At 52.9% G+C, this 16,336-nt stretch overlaps 6 protein-coding genes across 6 annotated transcripts; 2 read left to right on the top strand and 4 right to left on the bottom strand.

Annotated features, from left to right (window-relative positions):
• Positions 1–88: 88 nt before the first annotated feature.
• Positions 89–877, bottom strand: J4E92_003900 (uncharacterized protein; the record flags this gene model as incomplete). Its single annotated transcript, XM_051495293.1, has 1 exon — positions 89–877. The coding sequence occupies one exon, from the start codon at positions 875–877 to the stop codon at positions 89–91; it is 789 nt and encodes a 262-aa protein (XP_051354312.1).
• A 580-nt stretch (positions 878–1,457) lies between these two features.
• Positions 1,458–2,113, top strand: J4E92_003899 (uncharacterized protein; the record flags this gene model as incomplete). Its single annotated transcript, XM_051495292.1, has 2 exons — positions 1,458–1,561; positions 1,663–2,113. The coding sequence occupies 2 exons, from the start codon at positions 1,458–1,460 to the stop codon at positions 2,111–2,113; spliced, it is 555 nt and encodes a 184-aa protein (XP_051354311.1).
• A 1,844-nt stretch (positions 2,114–3,957) lies between these two features.
• On the bottom strand, positions 3,958–5,216 carry J4E92_003898 (uncharacterized protein; the record flags this gene model as incomplete). Its single annotated transcript, XM_051495291.1, has 5 exons — positions 3,958–3,986; positions 4,037–4,384; positions 4,435–4,816; positions 4,867–5,062; positions 5,113–5,216. 5 exons carry the CDS (start codon positions 5,214–5,216, stop codon positions 3,958–3,960), a joined length of 1,059 nt encoding a protein of 352 aa, XP_051354310.1.
• A 3,681-nt stretch (positions 5,217–8,897) lies between these two features.
• DBP3 (RNA-dependent ATPase) lies at positions 8,898–10,761 on the bottom strand (the record flags this gene model as incomplete). The annotated part of the gene is made up of 2 exons (XM_051495290.1): positions 8,898–9,051; positions 9,107–10,761. 2 exons carry the CDS (start codon positions 10,759–10,761, stop codon positions 8,898–8,900), a joined length of 1,809 nt encoding a protein of 602 aa, XP_051354309.1.
• Positions 10,762–11,133: 372 nt separating this feature from the next.
• Positions 11,134–13,695, top strand: J4E92_003896 (uncharacterized protein; the record flags this gene model as incomplete). The annotated part of the gene is made up of 2 exons (XM_051495289.1): positions 11,134–11,241; positions 11,299–13,695. The coding sequence occupies 2 exons, from the start codon at positions 11,134–11,136 to the stop codon at positions 13,693–13,695; spliced, it is 2,505 nt and encodes an 834-aa protein (XP_051354308.1).
• A 1,259-nt stretch (positions 13,696–14,954) lies between these two features.
• J4E92_003895 (uncharacterized protein) lies at positions 14,955–15,628 on the bottom strand (the record flags this gene model as incomplete). The annotated part of the gene is made up of 2 exons (XM_051495288.1): positions 14,955–15,488; positions 15,557–15,628. The coding sequence occupies 2 exons, from the start codon at positions 15,626–15,628 to the stop codon at positions 14,955–14,957; spliced, it is 606 nt and encodes a 201-aa protein (XP_051354307.1).
• Between the last annotated feature and the right edge of the window lie 708 nt (positions 15,629–16,336).

Below are 16,336 nucleotides of genomic sequence, written 5' to 3'. Positions count from 1 at the left end.
AAAAAGATGCTGGGGGTGCAAACGGTTTGTGGGGCGAAATGCGCAATTCAAAGTGATGTGCTGAAAGTTGACTGCATTTGCGCTTCACCTACACCCTCCGCGGTACATGTTCCAGACCAGCAACACGTATTGAGCCCATACTGCGCTGTCGGATCGCTTCAATTTCGCCCGATGGCGTCCTGAACACGGAAGTGCTGGAGGGCAGATCGTGAAGTGCGATGCCAGTCGTGTCCGCCGGCCCACTGTTCGGCTCACCCAAGCCCTCGTTGGTCCTCTCCGTCTCCTCCTTTGCAGCGTACCACGACGGGAGATTGTAATACGCTCCGCACAGGAAGATGCCGATCCACAGCACCAGTTCGGAGCCGTAAATGACCAGACCCAAGACGTCAAGCTTAGGTTGGAAGACGACTGACACCAAGGAGAAGAGATCTCCCAGGGCATCAATACCGACAAAGATGAAGGATATGCCACGAACGGTCCGGTGAACGTAGACATCCACGTAATGTCTCAGGACGCCAGCAGCAAGCAGAGCGGCTGAAGCAATAGCCATGAGAATACTGGGCCAATGTAGTCCCTCTGACTTGGCATGCTGAATGGCGAAGATGAGACCAGCTTGAATGCCGCCCATGAGGCACGCTACAGGAACGACAACTGCGAGCGAGCGGAGAACCGACCAACTCTTTGGGATGTTAGGTGTCGTACTCATACTCGAGCTGTTGATGGAACCACTTACCTTCTCATAGTAGTAGCACTGGATCCACGTCACCAGGCTCAGTACGGTAAGAATCTGAGGCTGAATGCGTAGAGCAATGTTATAGTCTTCAGCGATGTTATAAACACCGAGGGGCACGCCAGCCCATGCCCATAACATCATCATAGTTGGTTGGAGTCCAGTAGCATTGTGCCTTCGATAGTTGATGACGATTTGGGGGATCAACTAGACCATGCTCTTAGCTGAGCCCTAGTGACGGTGGAAGACATGCGTACCTGAATGGACCAACACACCTGCTTTGGTCAGCACAATTACTTTCGAGATCATGGACAACACATACTGCTCCCAGCGTTCCTAGTACATTAGCAGCCACCGGTACATCCATGATCAGACGATGATAGCCGGGATGTGGACGATGCGTTTGTGATGTTCAGATGTGAATCTCTTGCACGCTCCACTGCACGTCCACGGCGTCCCTCTTATCTACGCGCCAAGAGCACTTCGAAAGCAACAACATATCTACAATCGCGCTACGAAGTCACGGAAGCACGAGAAACACGAACTCCGACGCCGACGCATAACCCGCAGATGTACCGCCGTCAACGGCGAAGGCGCGATGACGCACGACATGGTTGACCCTGGAACGCGTGCATACCGCCGAGGTCCGATCATGGAAGAGCTTAGAAATCACCAGTTGCTCGCCGCGACATATCACAACCACCACTGAGCTTCCAGACAGCAGAAGATGGCGCAGGAACCGAATGAGAAAGATGAAGGCCAGGATATCGCGGGAAGGCCTGGGTACAAGAAGCTGGCGAATGGCATTATACTCGGTCCAGATGGCAAGCCGTAAGTACCGTCAACTCTCGAATGCGCCGGAAGACATACGCGCTGGACGAGAATCAACTCTACGAACGGGACGCATGCTAATATTTGGGCCCCTACTATAGATGCCGAGCCTGCAACGACCTAACCTCCCTCATGGCCATGTCAGGCAAAATGCCCAAAAAGCGCACACCGGCCGCCGCTCCCACCACGACCGCGCCCTCCCTCCCCGCCGACTGCCCACCCGACGTCGAAGCCCTCGGCCGCTCCTCATGGACCCTCCTCCACTCCATAACCGGCGCATACCCCACGAACCCCACTCCCCAACTCCAATCCGAAACCAAATCCTTCCTCACCACGTTTGGCAAGTTGTACCCATGCTGGGTGTGCGCCGAAGATTTCCAGAAGTGGATGCAGAAGAACACACCGAGAGTCAGCTCGAGGAGCGAGTTTGGAGAGTGGATGTGCGAGGCGCATAATGCTGTGAATGAGAAGCTGGGGAAGGAGCAGTTTGATTGTAAGAAGTGGGAGGAGAGGTGGAGGACGGGGTGGAAGGATGGGAGGTGTGATTTCTAGGGTCAGGAGATAAGGGAGATGGGGGCATATGGTGTATGATTATGTGTATATGAAGATACTGGGTAGGCGATCTGTTGCATAGCGAAGGACACCACTGTGTACGGATACGAATTACACACGGGCATTGGGCGGCGTTCAAGGGCACAACAACTCCACACTACAAGCAAGATCTAGAGATTAGAAGAATGGATACGACATGGCTCTGTACTCGGCTTCCAACGCGACACTTACTGCCCCTCATCTCCAACACTGGTCCGCTACCAGTCCATTCGGTCTCGACCGCACCAAGCGTGCCTAGATAACGACACTCTGGTACAAAGCCAGACTATGAAGTCACAGGGTGTAATACAGCACAGCACACGCGACCATTCGCATCTCATGCACACAACCGCTTCCGTCGAAGTCCCGTACACATCTCCACCAATGCATCCACCAGCCGTCCCTCCCAGCAAAACCACTCAACAACCTCAGCATGTTGGTCGCCGCCATGATCGGTGGTGCAATAGCAAGTAAACACAAATCCGACTCCGCATCTTCCACCACTCACCCCTCCACAAACATCGACCGCAACTCCGCAATCGCCCTATCCATAATCCTCTTCCTCATACTCGTGGCTATAGCATGGTACCTCCGCCTCCACTTCGCACAAAGACGACAAGCCGATCTAGAGCGCCAGTCACAGACGCAATTGAACGGTGGAAACTTCGAGGTCAACCCAGTAACGGGAAGAGTGACGTGGAACCGGCAGTGTAGTTCATGTGGGCATGGTAGCCAAGATACGAGGAGGAGCAGAGCGGCGAGTTTGTTGAAGCTGAAATCCGTGGTTGTGAGGAAGGATTCTGTTGCTACGTCTTCTTCGTCATCGACCAGTGCCACGACGCCAACCTCTCTATACAATAGCGGAGATGTTGAGAAGAGGAAATGGCCCGGACTAGCTCAATGGCGAACGCAAGACTCGCGGTCTACAACACTAGGCCCCAATGCCTTTGCTATACACGAGAATACGCTTCCGTTGACGTCGACAGAGCGTCCTTCACGCACACACTCCCGGCGGCAATCTCTCAGAGGCTCTTTCGATCCACTTCCACTGCACAACCCCATCTACCCCGTTCCAGCACGTCGGCGCAGTTCCTCGCTCTCATATGATGCATATGATAAGCGGTGGTGGAACGAAGTTGCTCGAAGGGGCTCAACGACGAGTCCGACGCGGCGGTCGTCTGTATTGGACGCTGTGTCGGAGCCGGAGGTTAGGGATCATCTAGATGAGTCGCGGGGAATGAGTGGAAGTAGTACGGGAAGTGCGCATGCGTCATGGAAGGGGAGTAGATGTGAGTCGGTTATCTACGATTGGACGAGGCCCACGGATACGCAGGTGCAGGCGCGAGGTGAGATGAACTTTAAAGGCGTGATCTGGGATGGACAACAGCGTAGTAGGAGAGGTACTAGAGAGGAAGAGAAGATTCAACGCATGGATTGGGCGTTGAAGATGTAGCATCCTTTCCCAAACAAAGCACTCACATTCATGAGCACATGCAAAGTCAACATCTGGGATTGCAAATAAGCAATTCATTTCTGCCTTTTCCTATCTTACGAACTGTGGTTATAGGAGATTCTTTCTTTCTTGAGAGAGCGCGAATTCGAAGCGACATCTCCTCGTATGCTTTCCTACCGTCACTTGGCTAACATCATGTCTTGCTGCGAATCCAAATTACAGGATGATTGTAGACCCTTCCTCGAATATGGTAATGAGCTCAGACCAGCTAGCTGTGGACAAGTTGCGGAAATCGACTCGATCGTGGTATCTTGTGTATATCTCGCATTTGAGGGGGGAAACGTGGACAAGTTTATCGCATAATCTCCTGGTAGATGAGGACTATCGAAAGTTAGCAGAGGTTCAGGGCACGCGTATGATCTTTGACTTACGCTTCAGCTGCTCCTTTGTCAGGTTGTCCTTGTTCTTGTCAAAGTCGAAGAACTCCTCTGGAATCGGGTCGGCGGTCGGCTCGTCATCTGGGTCGTGGTACGGTTCAAGGTACGGGTGCTTGAGCGCATCCTCGACTGTAATACGCTTGACGGGGTTGAAAGCGAGTAACCGCTCAAGCAGGTCAAGCGCCAGGTCGTTGGTCTTGGGGAACATAGCCTTCCACGGGATCTTCTTCTTGAAGGGCAGCGATCGGATGTATTCGCGAGCTCGGCGGGACTTGATACCGTAGTAGTCTTCCATGGTGGGTGTGCCGAGCACATCGAGAATCAACGTAAGCTGGTGGTGGTCTGATGATTGTTAGTAACAGTTCCGAGAACAGTACTGGCACAACACTTACAGTCCTTTCCTGGGAACAGAGGCTTTCCGCTAAGCATCTCTGCTAGAATGCATCCCACACTCCATACATCGATGGCCTTTGTGTACTCCTTAAAGGTAAGCATAATCTCGGGCGCACGGTACCATCGCGTTGCTACGTATTCCGTCATGAACCCGGAGTTGTCCTCAGTCGAGGCAGCTGATCGAGCCAGACCGAAATCGCAGACCTTGAGATCGCAGTTGGCGTTGAGGAGCAAGTTGGAGGGCTTGAGATCGCGATGAAGCACGTTTGCGGAGTGCATGGCCTTCAGCGCGCGCAGGGTCTGGTAGATGAAGTACTGGCAATGGTCGTCCGAAAGCTCCTGTGTGCGAATGACGCGGTGCATGTCGGTCTCCATGAGTTCCTGGGTACGATTAGTAACCACGGATATCACTGAATGTCGGAGCTACACACCTGGATCAGGTACACTTCGGTGAAGGTCTCGTAGTTCCGAGGCTTCTGGATGTCGAGAATGGAGATGATGTTCTCGTGGTTGAAGTATCGGAGCAGCTTCATCTCTCGCAGTGTTCTCAGACAGAACATGGAGTGGTCAAAGGGCGTGATCTTCTTGATGGCGACCTTCTGGCCTGACGGCTTGTGTAATGCGGAGCTGTCGCGTGGTTAGCAGCTGTCTGGCTGGTACTGACGGGTGAAGCCTACCAAACAACACCGTATGCGCCCTCTCCGACGACATCTTGGATATCGTACTGCTCTGAGACATTGAAAGAGATCTTTCTAGAGCTGCCACTCCCCGCTGGAGGCATGTTGGCGGTTGTTTTGGTTGGTACGCGCTGATGCGCAGTGAATTGGGTCAATTGAGCTGGGCTCAGTGATTGCGGGGTCGCGATTGCTGAATAGTCGGCAGGTGAAGAGCTGAAGAGGCGGAATGAGGATGCGTCTGCGGTAGTTCAAGTAGAATCTACAAATGCGCTGGTCAGCTTTGGGTCCTAGAAGGCTATATGGCAAGCATTGTTCGCAGAACAGCAGGCGTGTCTTGCGCGCGCTGGTGAAACGGCACTGTGTCAGACACTGAACCAGCCCCACGTGCTGTGCCCTTTGAGCCGCAAAAGGTGTTCATGGCGGCAACGCGCACGTCAGAATACAAAGAACGACATGTGCTATTCGCCCCCCGCCTATGCATCAGCCCGTATCGTTTGACTTACCACAGAAATGTGTTTGTTGGAGTCGAGGCCTGTGCAGTGCCCGGTTCAACGAGGCGTGTACTTGGTCGTGCCTGATGGAGGCGCTCGTCTTTAGCCGTGTAATGACGCTGGCTACCGAGAGATGTCGTCGACCAACCGATTGGAGCTGGAGCGGCTGCGCTTCGGAGCTTCTCGAGGATGCTGGGGTGATGCCCGCGCAAGGTGGAGAGGGAATGAGGCGGTGACAGAAAGGAGACGGATAAGGTGGGGGCAGGGTCTGTTGTACCGCCAAGTCAGTCCCAGATGCGCGATCTCAACGTGGGAGCGGGAGGGAACGTGGCGACGTATCGTAGCCCGTGGCTTCTTCCGTCGGCGTTCCAAGGTTGTGAAGGACGTGTCTTCACAGAAGAAGATGCTGCGGAGAGCACAGGGAAGGTGCGATGGCGTGTGTTTGTTGCTGCGGCGGGCGCGCTTTCCAAGTGGGATGGATGGCGGGGTCAAGCTGCTCAGCGCCAAATGCTCTCAGGTACCCTCTATTGCGACAATACAATACACGACAATACGAAGCGGCAAGGACGAGTGCGCGTGAGATTCACTTTTCAACAATAACAGCAGCATGCACCGCTTATGGACTGCAAATATACCTCCCCGAGGTGGCAGTCTCCGTTTGGTGTCCGCAACGGCCGCCGCCATTCATGGATACTTTGGGCTAACCGCCGACGTGATCCAGCCATTGTGTGAGCTGCGCGAGTCACATCCTGTGATTACTGCGATATGCACGAGAGCTATCTCAAACATTCGAGAATCGTTTCGCTAGCAGGATCTACCACTACTTCATGACCGCGTGCAGGACATCCCAACGGGGTCCTGGAGAGTTGCTTTTTTCTGCTTTCCCCGCATCTGCCCAATGCCAGTTCTCGGTCGCTGACTTTTCCATCACCACATGCGCCTCTTGCTGCAGGGTGGCTGCCTGTCATTCACCTCGTCGCTGAAGCTCAAGGCTCGGATCCTGTAGGGCCGTGGCTGAAACTGGCTAGTTGCAGGGGCCTAGTTCCACATCTGCAACGGCTATACTTAGCAGACCCATTATGAGACCAGCCTCACCATGGCGGGTGCATCCTCTCCGAACCCATTGGTTCGCGCGCCTTCTCTCCAACTCAACCACCTCCAACCACCTCCAACCGTCCTATTCTTACCTTTCCAATGGTCTGGCACAAGACTTTGGACTGTCTTATCATTGCGCTGTACGCGCCACGCATCTGCGCCGGCATTTTCCTGGGGTCCGATTGGAAGGGAGATGCCTCACTGGCCCGGCACCCGTCGACATCATAGCTGTTTGACTTCGAAGCATCTGAGACTTCCAGAAGCTGTTTCAAATGGCCGCCGAGCCTTACTAACAGGATTGAGGCCTCAACTTACCCGCTTCAGGGTCTAAAATGACAGCTTCTGTCATCATCACGGTCCAGATGTTTCCACTGTCCGTTGTGGTCACTGTGGTCACCGTGCTACAAAGCTGGTGGTGGCATGTCGTAGCTCCCAACACCATGCTTCTGGAACGGGCGACAGACAAAGATGCCAGGTCCCGTCAGGCCGTGATGAAGGCCTCGTCGTGCAAGGCGCAGCTTGTATCCCCGTCATTGACAAACGTGCTGGTGATCATTCGAACGGTTGTGCTGACATGTGCAACAGGCACAAGGCCCAGACAAGGCGATCTACACAGCACTACAGCATGCTGATCACCAGCGACGAAGCAGTCTTCAAAAGGTAGAATTGGGTATGTATTGCGCATCGCTAACGCTATCAGAAATCGTATCCATGCGTCGTTCGTATCGTAAATCATCACGCCTGTACTCCATATGTTCCCAGACTCCGAAAAGAGCAGCCCTTCATTCCGTATCGTCCCGTCGCTAGGCCTTCGAGCTCCTCATCCAAGCCGGTAGTCATGCCGAAGATAGTGAGCCCATGGGAGGATATTGTGTGCCTTGTTGTTCGACTCGGGGTGCGCATGTGCACCATTGCTCTTTGGGGGTGTTGTCCATGACGCCGGCGACGTGTTTACCACAGCCCCACCATGTGGTCTTGTCTGAGGCGATGTTAGCCGTGTTCGTACAACAGAACTGTGGTAAGTGACCTACTGCAGGAGTCGCAGGAAGCCTTCTTGCACATTGTGAACGTTTGTATGGGAGTGGATATCGAGTATATGTGGCGATGCCGACGATGTGCCGATGGAAGTATGCCGAACGTAAGAGGAAGTATGCCGAAACCTTTTCGTAAAGTTCGGTAGCGTATAGCGTGGTATAACAGTAGTCTCGAAATGCGTATCTTGGTTGACAAAGATCTGGAATGCACTCCGTCCGCTCAGCAACCCACCGAGACCCTTATATACACCTACCTTCCTCCGCAATCCCACATACCCTCCTCGCCGAACCCCCCTACACACGGCGAACACACTACCTCACTGCGGTGAGGCATGATAAATCCCCTCGGGCTCTAGTTCACCAATCCCACCCCAGAAGACTGGGCCTCTGCATCCCGTTGCGGGGATCTGATTGGCTGTCTAGTGATTTGTCCGAACTATAGTCGGCGACCACATTCGGCGAAGTACCACTTTGACGCCAGACGCTTTTTTCGCTGCACACGCGGGTCTAGTCTGCGGGAGCGGCGTGTGTTAGAACCTATTGTACGGGTCCGTTGCCGAGCCATGTACATGGTGAGAATCGGAGAGGAGTTTTTGGGGTCGGTGTGCCGGGCTTGGGTGTCCCCGTGGAGTGGGCATGTGGAGGGTCAGTGTGGGCTTTTGGTGGTAATGGAAGCGTAGTGCATTGGATAGGCGAGTTGTTGTCGTTATGGCGGTCGGTTGGCGCATGTGGATACATGCGTATTTGAGATTCACGATGGTAGCTAGGAACAAGTGCATACGGTATGATGAGGTGGCTGAAGCCTTCTTCTCGTGTGGACCTGAAGATACGCAGGTTTGGAAATCGTACGATTGTTCAGGCACGGTATAGCCGGAAGCTATAGGACAGGGGATTCTCTTCAGCTCATGCATAAGATGGGATATTCGTTACGAAGAAAGAGATATTGTGCAGACTCGTAATTACTAAACACATCGCGATCTACAACAATGCACACTACCGGAACTTTTGCTTCGCATGATCCGAAACGCCTCCGCTAGACAAATGCTTCTAGGTCTACAAATCGATCTTCGCGCTGCAGCTGTAGCCGGCGGCATCTACTTCGCCGACCAGCTTCGTTACGAGATGCCGAGTCCGCTTTTGACAACACGCAGCTAGATCATGCGACTTAGTCAAAAGTAATCTTAGTAGCTGCCTTGGAGTCTCCGGTGTCTTTGTAGAAGGCGCCGTATGCACCGTGTTCCTTCTTCTTGACAGTTGTACCGAACTTCATCAACTCTTCGGGTACGGGCTGGTTTGCTGCCTTGAGGACGTTGATCAACCTAATAATAGAGTTAGCACACTGAAACCATGTAGCCAAGCGCAAGGGGTACTCACGATCCGGAGAGTGCTTTGTCGTGTTCCGTGAAGAGCGTGATCGCCAAACCCTCCTTTCCGGCACGACCCGTTCTACCAATCCTGTGAACGTAGTCCTCCGCCGTCAAAGGGAACGTGACATTGATGACGAGTTTCACCGCAGGAATGTCAAGACCTCGTGCAGCAACATCCGTCGCCACGAGGAGGGGCACATGGCCTTCCTTGAACGCTGCCAGTGAGGCGCTGCGCCTTTCTTGGCTCAGGTCGCCGTGGATGCCACCCACGCGGAAGCCCTGTCTGCGAATGAAATCCTCGATGCGCATTGCTTCCTTCTTGTACAGACAGAAGACGAGGATACGGTCGTCCTTGTTCTTGCCAGATTGATACTGTCTAAGTAGCTGCAGCAGACGCTGCTCTTTGCCGCGGGGATCGACAACCTCGACAAGCTGCTTAATGCGCACATTGGCGCGGAGCTCGCCAGACTGGTTGTCGCCGATTGTGATTCTAACCGGCGAGTTCATGAAGGTGGATGCAAGATCCCGGACGGAGGGCGGCCACGTAGCAGTAAACATGAGGGTCTGGCGCTTTTTGGGCGTCTGCGAGATGATTTGCCGAATTGCTTCTTCGAAACCCTTATCAAGCATGCGGTCGGCTTCGTCAAGTACTACGTACTCGGCTTTGCTGAGATCTGCTGAGCCATCGCCAATTAGGTCGTTCAAACGACCGGGCGTAGCGACCACGATATGCGCCTTCTTGCAAGCGGCAACCTGGGGATCTTTTGGCACACCGCCGTACACGCAGACTACAGATAGTCCAGCCGGTGTCGCCAACGCTACCAACTGGTCGTAGATCTGAACAGCCAGCTCACGCGTAGGTGAGACAATGACAGCCTTGACACCCTTCCGCTCGTTCTTGGGCAGCGCTGCGATGTAGCGCACACAGGGTACACCAAACGCGAGCGTCTTGCCGGAACCTGTCTCCGCAACACCAACCATGTCTCTTCCTGAGAGCAAGTATGGCCAGACGGCTGCTTGTATAGGTGTAGGGGCGCTGAACTTGGCGAAGAAGGCGCGTTGCGCATCGTCGACCGGGAGGTACTTGAAGTTCAGGATGGGACGGAGCTTGCGGGCGGCAGGTTTGGGGTCTTGGATAGCCATCGTGTTCTTGGCGAGGAAGGCATCGACCTCCGACTGGGGAAGCTGCGTCAGCTCTTTGCTCTCCACATAGTCTCCCGATTCGACGGTGGCTGCGCTCGTTGTGGTTTCGACCGGTGCTGGCTTGGAGGAGGGTACGGGCTCGGTAGCTTCGCCCTTGGCCAATGCCTTCGCGCGCTTCTTCTCTGCCTTTCGCGCAGCCTTCTCTGCCGCCTTGATGGCTTCCTCGTTGTCTTCCGCAGGCTCGTCTGAATCGGCACCCGCGGCAGCCTTCAGCGCTTTTTTCGCTTCCTTAGCCGCCTTCTTTGCTTTCTTTGCCGCCTTGCGCTCGGCCTTGGACAGACTCGATTCGTCGTCCGAGTTCTCTACAGCCTGCGCATCGCCATTTGTCTCGGTCGCATCTACTGCAGCGGTCTTGCCGAGCTTCTTGCTCTTGTCCTTTTTGCTCTTCTTCCTTGAAAGTTCGGGGTTGGTGGTCGCGCCGTCTTCAGCAACGACGTCAGAGATCGGTCTTTTCCCCATCTTGTTGGTTGGCAATGCTTCGTGTGGAGAAGTTGAGAAGGATGGCGGAAAAATCACTTTTTCGTCGGCGGTCGGTATCAGCACTATCGATAAGTCCGGAACTAGTCCCAAAGCGTTCAACGCGATCCTGCGCCAGCAAATCTCGCGTGTTCGATGCTTCTCACGTCCCTGCGCGTCAACGAAGTGCTATGTGAAGGTTTTAGTCACTGTATGCAAAATTCGTCAATATGAGACCTTTTACACTTCCTACGTCAAGGATTTTCGCGTTTTTGCGCTAGTCGAAAGCTTTTCACGTTCTCCCTCACCACAGTGAGCCATGACCAGAACCACTAAACAACGGGGACCACTTATTCTGAGACTTGATGCGCGATCATGGCGGACGTGACAGTGCTGAGATGCTGGCCAGCCTGCGTCGATGCAATCGATTGGTCTTCCGACGGCATCATTGCATTAGCGTCGGATGAGCGCGTAGAGCTGCTCGTGAGTACCCTTCCGTGCAGATACTTACACGAGACCTTTTTGTTAATGATTGCGTAGTTTCCGAACACCGTCGACTTCGAGCGGGACCAAGTCTTGCCGCAATGGCAGCATGTGCCTCTCAAGGTACCCTTGTTCTCGACCGATGAGCTCCCACTCAAAGAACCTGCGCCAACATCTAACTACTCTGTCGGCGAAGAGATCTCTAACAGCGCTCCCATCAGCATCGCGTGGTCACCGCCCGGTATTGCTAAACATCGAAAATGCGCGCTTGCTGCTCTTACCGCAAACTTGACGCTTTCCCTCTGGTCAGCAGCAGAAGGCAAGCCAGAAGAAGAGACAAGTTGGACTCGACGATTGATCATCAACGATGCGCTCGTTGACCACTTCGGAGACTGGGACGACGAACCTAGCCACGTGGTTCACGATTCCAAGGAACGACTGCGGTCGAGAGGTCGCATTCGAGCGTTCGCCTGGGCACCCGCTCTGCCTTGCCCAGGACCGGCTGGTGTTGTCGGTACTCACTTGGTATACGGCCCGCACATGCTAGTTGTCTCTGATGACGATAATCACCTCGTGTTTCTCAAGGTTGAAACGCCCACGTCCTCCCTAGGAGCTGAGCCAGACTGGAGGGCAGACGTGTTAACACATGAGTCTTTTGCACTGTCTTCGGAGACGATCTTCCTGCAACCCAATATCTTCGAAGACATGATCAAACAGCAAAGATATATCTCGCATATTGCCTGGAGTCCTTGGATCATACGCGACGGGTGTTATTATTCCGTACTGGTATACGCTACGAATGAGGATGTACGGGCACGGACTATCACGTACAACACTGGGCGTATAAGCTTGCAGCAAGAAGTTGTCTATGCAGGCCACGAAATGCGATATGACGGCCCGATGAAATGGTTTTACCGAGTCGAAGATGAATACAGACTAAAGCTCGCCCTCTTCACGAATACGGGACTAGTACATCTAACGATATCCGCTCTTGACGCTTCTATTATCGAAAGGAGCACGCATGATCTAGACGGTCGATGGGATCCAGTTTCAGGCCTTGTCTGGGACACGACTCAGGCCACAAAACCTCGTCTCCACATAAGCTCTCTACTATCGACACTCCACAGTCCAACTGCTATCCTCGAGCAGACTCCTGATGGGCTCAAGAGCCTTGATGCCCCAGAATGGCGGGAGAGAATCGGAAATAATCTGGCACTGTTTAGTGCAAAGCACGAACTTAAAGGCAATAGCAGGGCCAAGGTATGGGGCCTCACGAGATCTCCGCTAGGCGACTTCATTGCGGCATGCAACAGCGTACATCCTTCCGATATGATCGAGTACGGTATTCCGGCTGACCGTAGTGGCGCCGTGGCTATCAGCTCTTTGCGACCTGGCAGCCGTTCACGGGACATCTTTCCAAAAGAGAACGTAACCGCAGAAGGACTCATGTACAGTCTTAAGAAGTTGGCAGAAGAAGTTGTCGAGGACCCTGATGACATACCTGCATTCGCGGATGAGATGGTTGGAAAGCTAGTTGAGACTTACACAGGTCCTCCTGTCAGTGAGATGGACGCGACCGCATCAGCAGCGTACTTCGATGTCAACGATCTCGATTCGTTGATCAAGGCTTTCAAGGCGAATGCTTTCCTTGAATCACCTACACTGAAGGATCGCTACACCATCCTTGTGTCTGAAGCCTACAAGACGCAGATTAATAAGGAGCTACCGAAGACTCTAATTGCGTATCGCCTTGCCGTGGCCTTGCAACAACTTCCTTCATCACTATCGCATGCGCCTTTCAGCGCAGAAATTCGCACGCATCACAAACAACTCGTCACACTCATCAACATGGTCATGGGCAATGACGATGCATCCGAGTCCTTGCCCGCAGACAGAACTTCGGAGCAGGAAAGCGCATCATCAGTCAGCACCGGTACGCATGGCAACAGCATTTCGACGAATCGAGGCCCAGCAGTCCCAGTAGCGGATACTTGTGATTTCTGCTCCGCATTTATACCGTTTGCAGACCCCCGATCAGCAACTTGCACCAACGGACATGTGTTCCCTAGATGTGGCCTCACTTTCCTGGCTATCCAGGCGCCTGGCATCACAAAGTACTGTGGTATATGCAGCACACCATTTCTAAGCGACGAGTTCATCATGGCCCAAGAAGACGTGGAACGCAATAATAGCTCCGACACTGAGGATAACACGGTCATGACTGGCGTGACTAGAAACGGCATGGTATCAGAGGAAAGGGAGGAGAGGAGCGATCCGTTGAACAAGATGGATGAAGAGGGTTCTAGCGACCAAGAAGGAGGCGATCAAGAAAGCAACGATTCCGACGATGAAGGCGATGTGTACGAACGAAAGGAAATACCTGTCACGCTGGCACGGGTACTGTTTCTTGCTTGCGATGCCTGCATATACTGCGGTGGCAAATTTATTGGTTGATCAACACAGGACAAAGTTCATAATCTGGCTCAAAGGTGTCGTGTACCTACGTTCGTAGTCAAGAAGAATCGCCTGCCAGGCCCTCTTTCTTTTACACAAACACTTTTTTTCCTCTTCTATCATTGGGCCAGACATGACATTACAGTCCAACTAAAGCATCTCATGGTTCTGTAACCCGGAAACGTTCAAGACGCTGGTGTCTCTTATCGCGGGACGGAAGAAGACATAAGGCCCGAATCCGACCTGTACCCACGGTCCGGATGCCTTGGCATCCATCCGCACAAACTACGCAACTCCACTTTTCTCCCGAGGCAAGCCCTGGCACTTTCTAGAAGCCAGGCTAGACCAACCGCACAAGTCTCTCATGCGCCCGCGCGACCAGCCGACCAACCGCACAATGTACGCAAGATAAGTGGGAGCCAATAGCACAAAACGCGTGCACGCGGCTAAACTTACCAACGGAGCTATCGACCACTGAGGCCAAAGCTTACAGTCAACAATGCTACAAACACGGTGGGATGCGGGGCAAAGCTCGTGAAGCACATGAACGGGAGCCGCCGCTGACGGCGTTGCCGCAGGGAAGAGGTGGCGTGAAGCACCCTGCGTTTGGCTGTGCTGCCGCACAAGTCGCGCATGCTTCGGGTATATAAGAAGTTGGTTGCTGGCCCTCTGCTGCTTACTTCTACATCACAACAATCAAGTCAATTCCATCAAGCCAACTCACATTCAACTATATCAACCTACTTTCCCACAAACCAACAACCCATCTTCAACCATAAAAATGAAGGGTAACTGCGGCTGTGCTTCTGGAAGCTGCAACTGCGGCTCCACCTGCACTTGCGATGGCTGCCCCGTATGTCATGCCCTGTCTTTCTTACGAACACGATGCTGACCTTTCTTCAGGGCAAATAAGTCATTCAATCCTCGCATTGATGGCGTGCAATGAATACGATACTGTGAGTGCCATCGTAACACTTGCACACGCGACATCCACGCTGAGACTGTGCAGACGATCTTACAAGCTATGTACCATATGGAGTCTACCAAGATATATGCCACGGGTGGTTATCTAGAGATGTCCGATGATTAGGGGATGAGGGGAGTTCGGCGGCTCATGAGATACCACACAGGACAATCAATCACTTCATTACAACAACACATGTGCCATTTGATACTACAAATCGTGAATTCTTGTCATTGTCGCTAATTTCGCAGATACTTTCGAATCCTGTAGTCTATCCTGACAAACATCTACGTTCCTACCCACAGCAAACCGTGGCATTCTCCTGCATACGATCTTCGCCCCCACTGCTTACGTTGAAGCTCTCCCACCCGAAGATGAAGTATCCAAGATACGCACCGATGAAGATGCAGATGATAAAGTACCCGTTGTAATACATCGCCAGCAACATGACGAAATAAGCCACAGCAAATGCACCCATGTGCAACGCCGCCCTAACCGCTTGTTGTAAAATGCTCGGTCGGAACTTGCTCGTCGTCGCAGCCATGGCGCCGCAAGCAGCTGGCGATGTTGTAGCAGCAGGGTGCTTAGTCGTGCTGTCGTTGGCGTTCGATGACGAGGAGGAAAAGGAGCCGATCGCCGAGGAAGCGAGTGTCTTGGAGTGTTGCTGGACGATGTAGCGATCGTATTCTTTGGCCGCGCGCCGCAGGAATTCGAGGAGGATGACGAGGAGGATTACTCCGATGCAGGAGCCGGCGAACATGGCTTTGGAGCGTACGTGCCAGGACTCTGCGATGAAACATGTGTCTATAACGTTCCAATTCCACAGCATCTGCGGGACGGGTTGTTAGCTGAGACTTCCTTTCTCCTCACTGCGAGAGAAGATGGGATAGAACTTACACTAATTTTGCATCCGCCCATCATATCGGCCATATCATCCATGCCACCCATTCCGCCTGACGAAGTAGCCATTGGCGCCATGCCGGTAGCAGTCGACGCCATAGACATGCCCGACATAGCCATACCGGTGCTTGTCGGAGCCATCGACATTTCCATATCCATAGACATGATTGCTTGTACCTGCATAGAAAGGTAGTGAGAAAGAAGTCCAAAGTTATATCGCAGCGACTGCAATCAAAGCACGGCCTACCAAGAATTTGTTGGAAACGAAACAGCGCAAGTGAATGAATATGAGTGGCGTGAGAAGTAGGGTTGAGCAAGTTATGAGCAGATTTTCCCCTGCGTGACCTTGAATGGAAGCGGCAACCACCCCAAATGATTCACACTTCAAACGCGGAGATTTTGACGAACAAAGAAGTTTGAAACTGAAGTGAAGTCCGCCACTAAGACTATTTCCGGAGAGTGAACGTGGAATCGCGGCGTTTATATCGCTTTCTTGTGGTGCAAGCTCCTGCCTAGGGAGTGCCAGGCCCGGAACCCTTCTCGCACCCGTTCCCACGCGGTACCCGAAGTTTTGCACACGGCGCCACCGCATGCCAGTATTGATCAAAGACTGCCATTCATAAACCCAGCCTACTATACCACGAGATGGATCGGTAACAGAATTGCTAGCTTATGTTTCGATAGTTAAAGAGACTCCAAGAGCCTGTTTAGTAATTGTTGTACAAATTTTAATATAAAGAAAATATAATTAAACTCTAAAATGTAATTTATTAGTAT

The sequence above is a fragment of the Alternaria infectoria genome, assembly GCF_024043175.1.
Source record: "Alternaria infectoria strain BMP 0036 chromosome Unknown scaffold_5, whole genome shotgun sequence".
NCBI classification, from domain to species: Eukaryota; Fungi; Ascomycota; class Dothideomycetes; order Pleosporales; family Pleosporaceae; genus Alternaria; species Alternaria infectoria.
The sequence above is the reverse complement of the archived record's forward strand: the minus strand, read 5'-3'. Positions and strand labels throughout refer to the sequence as shown.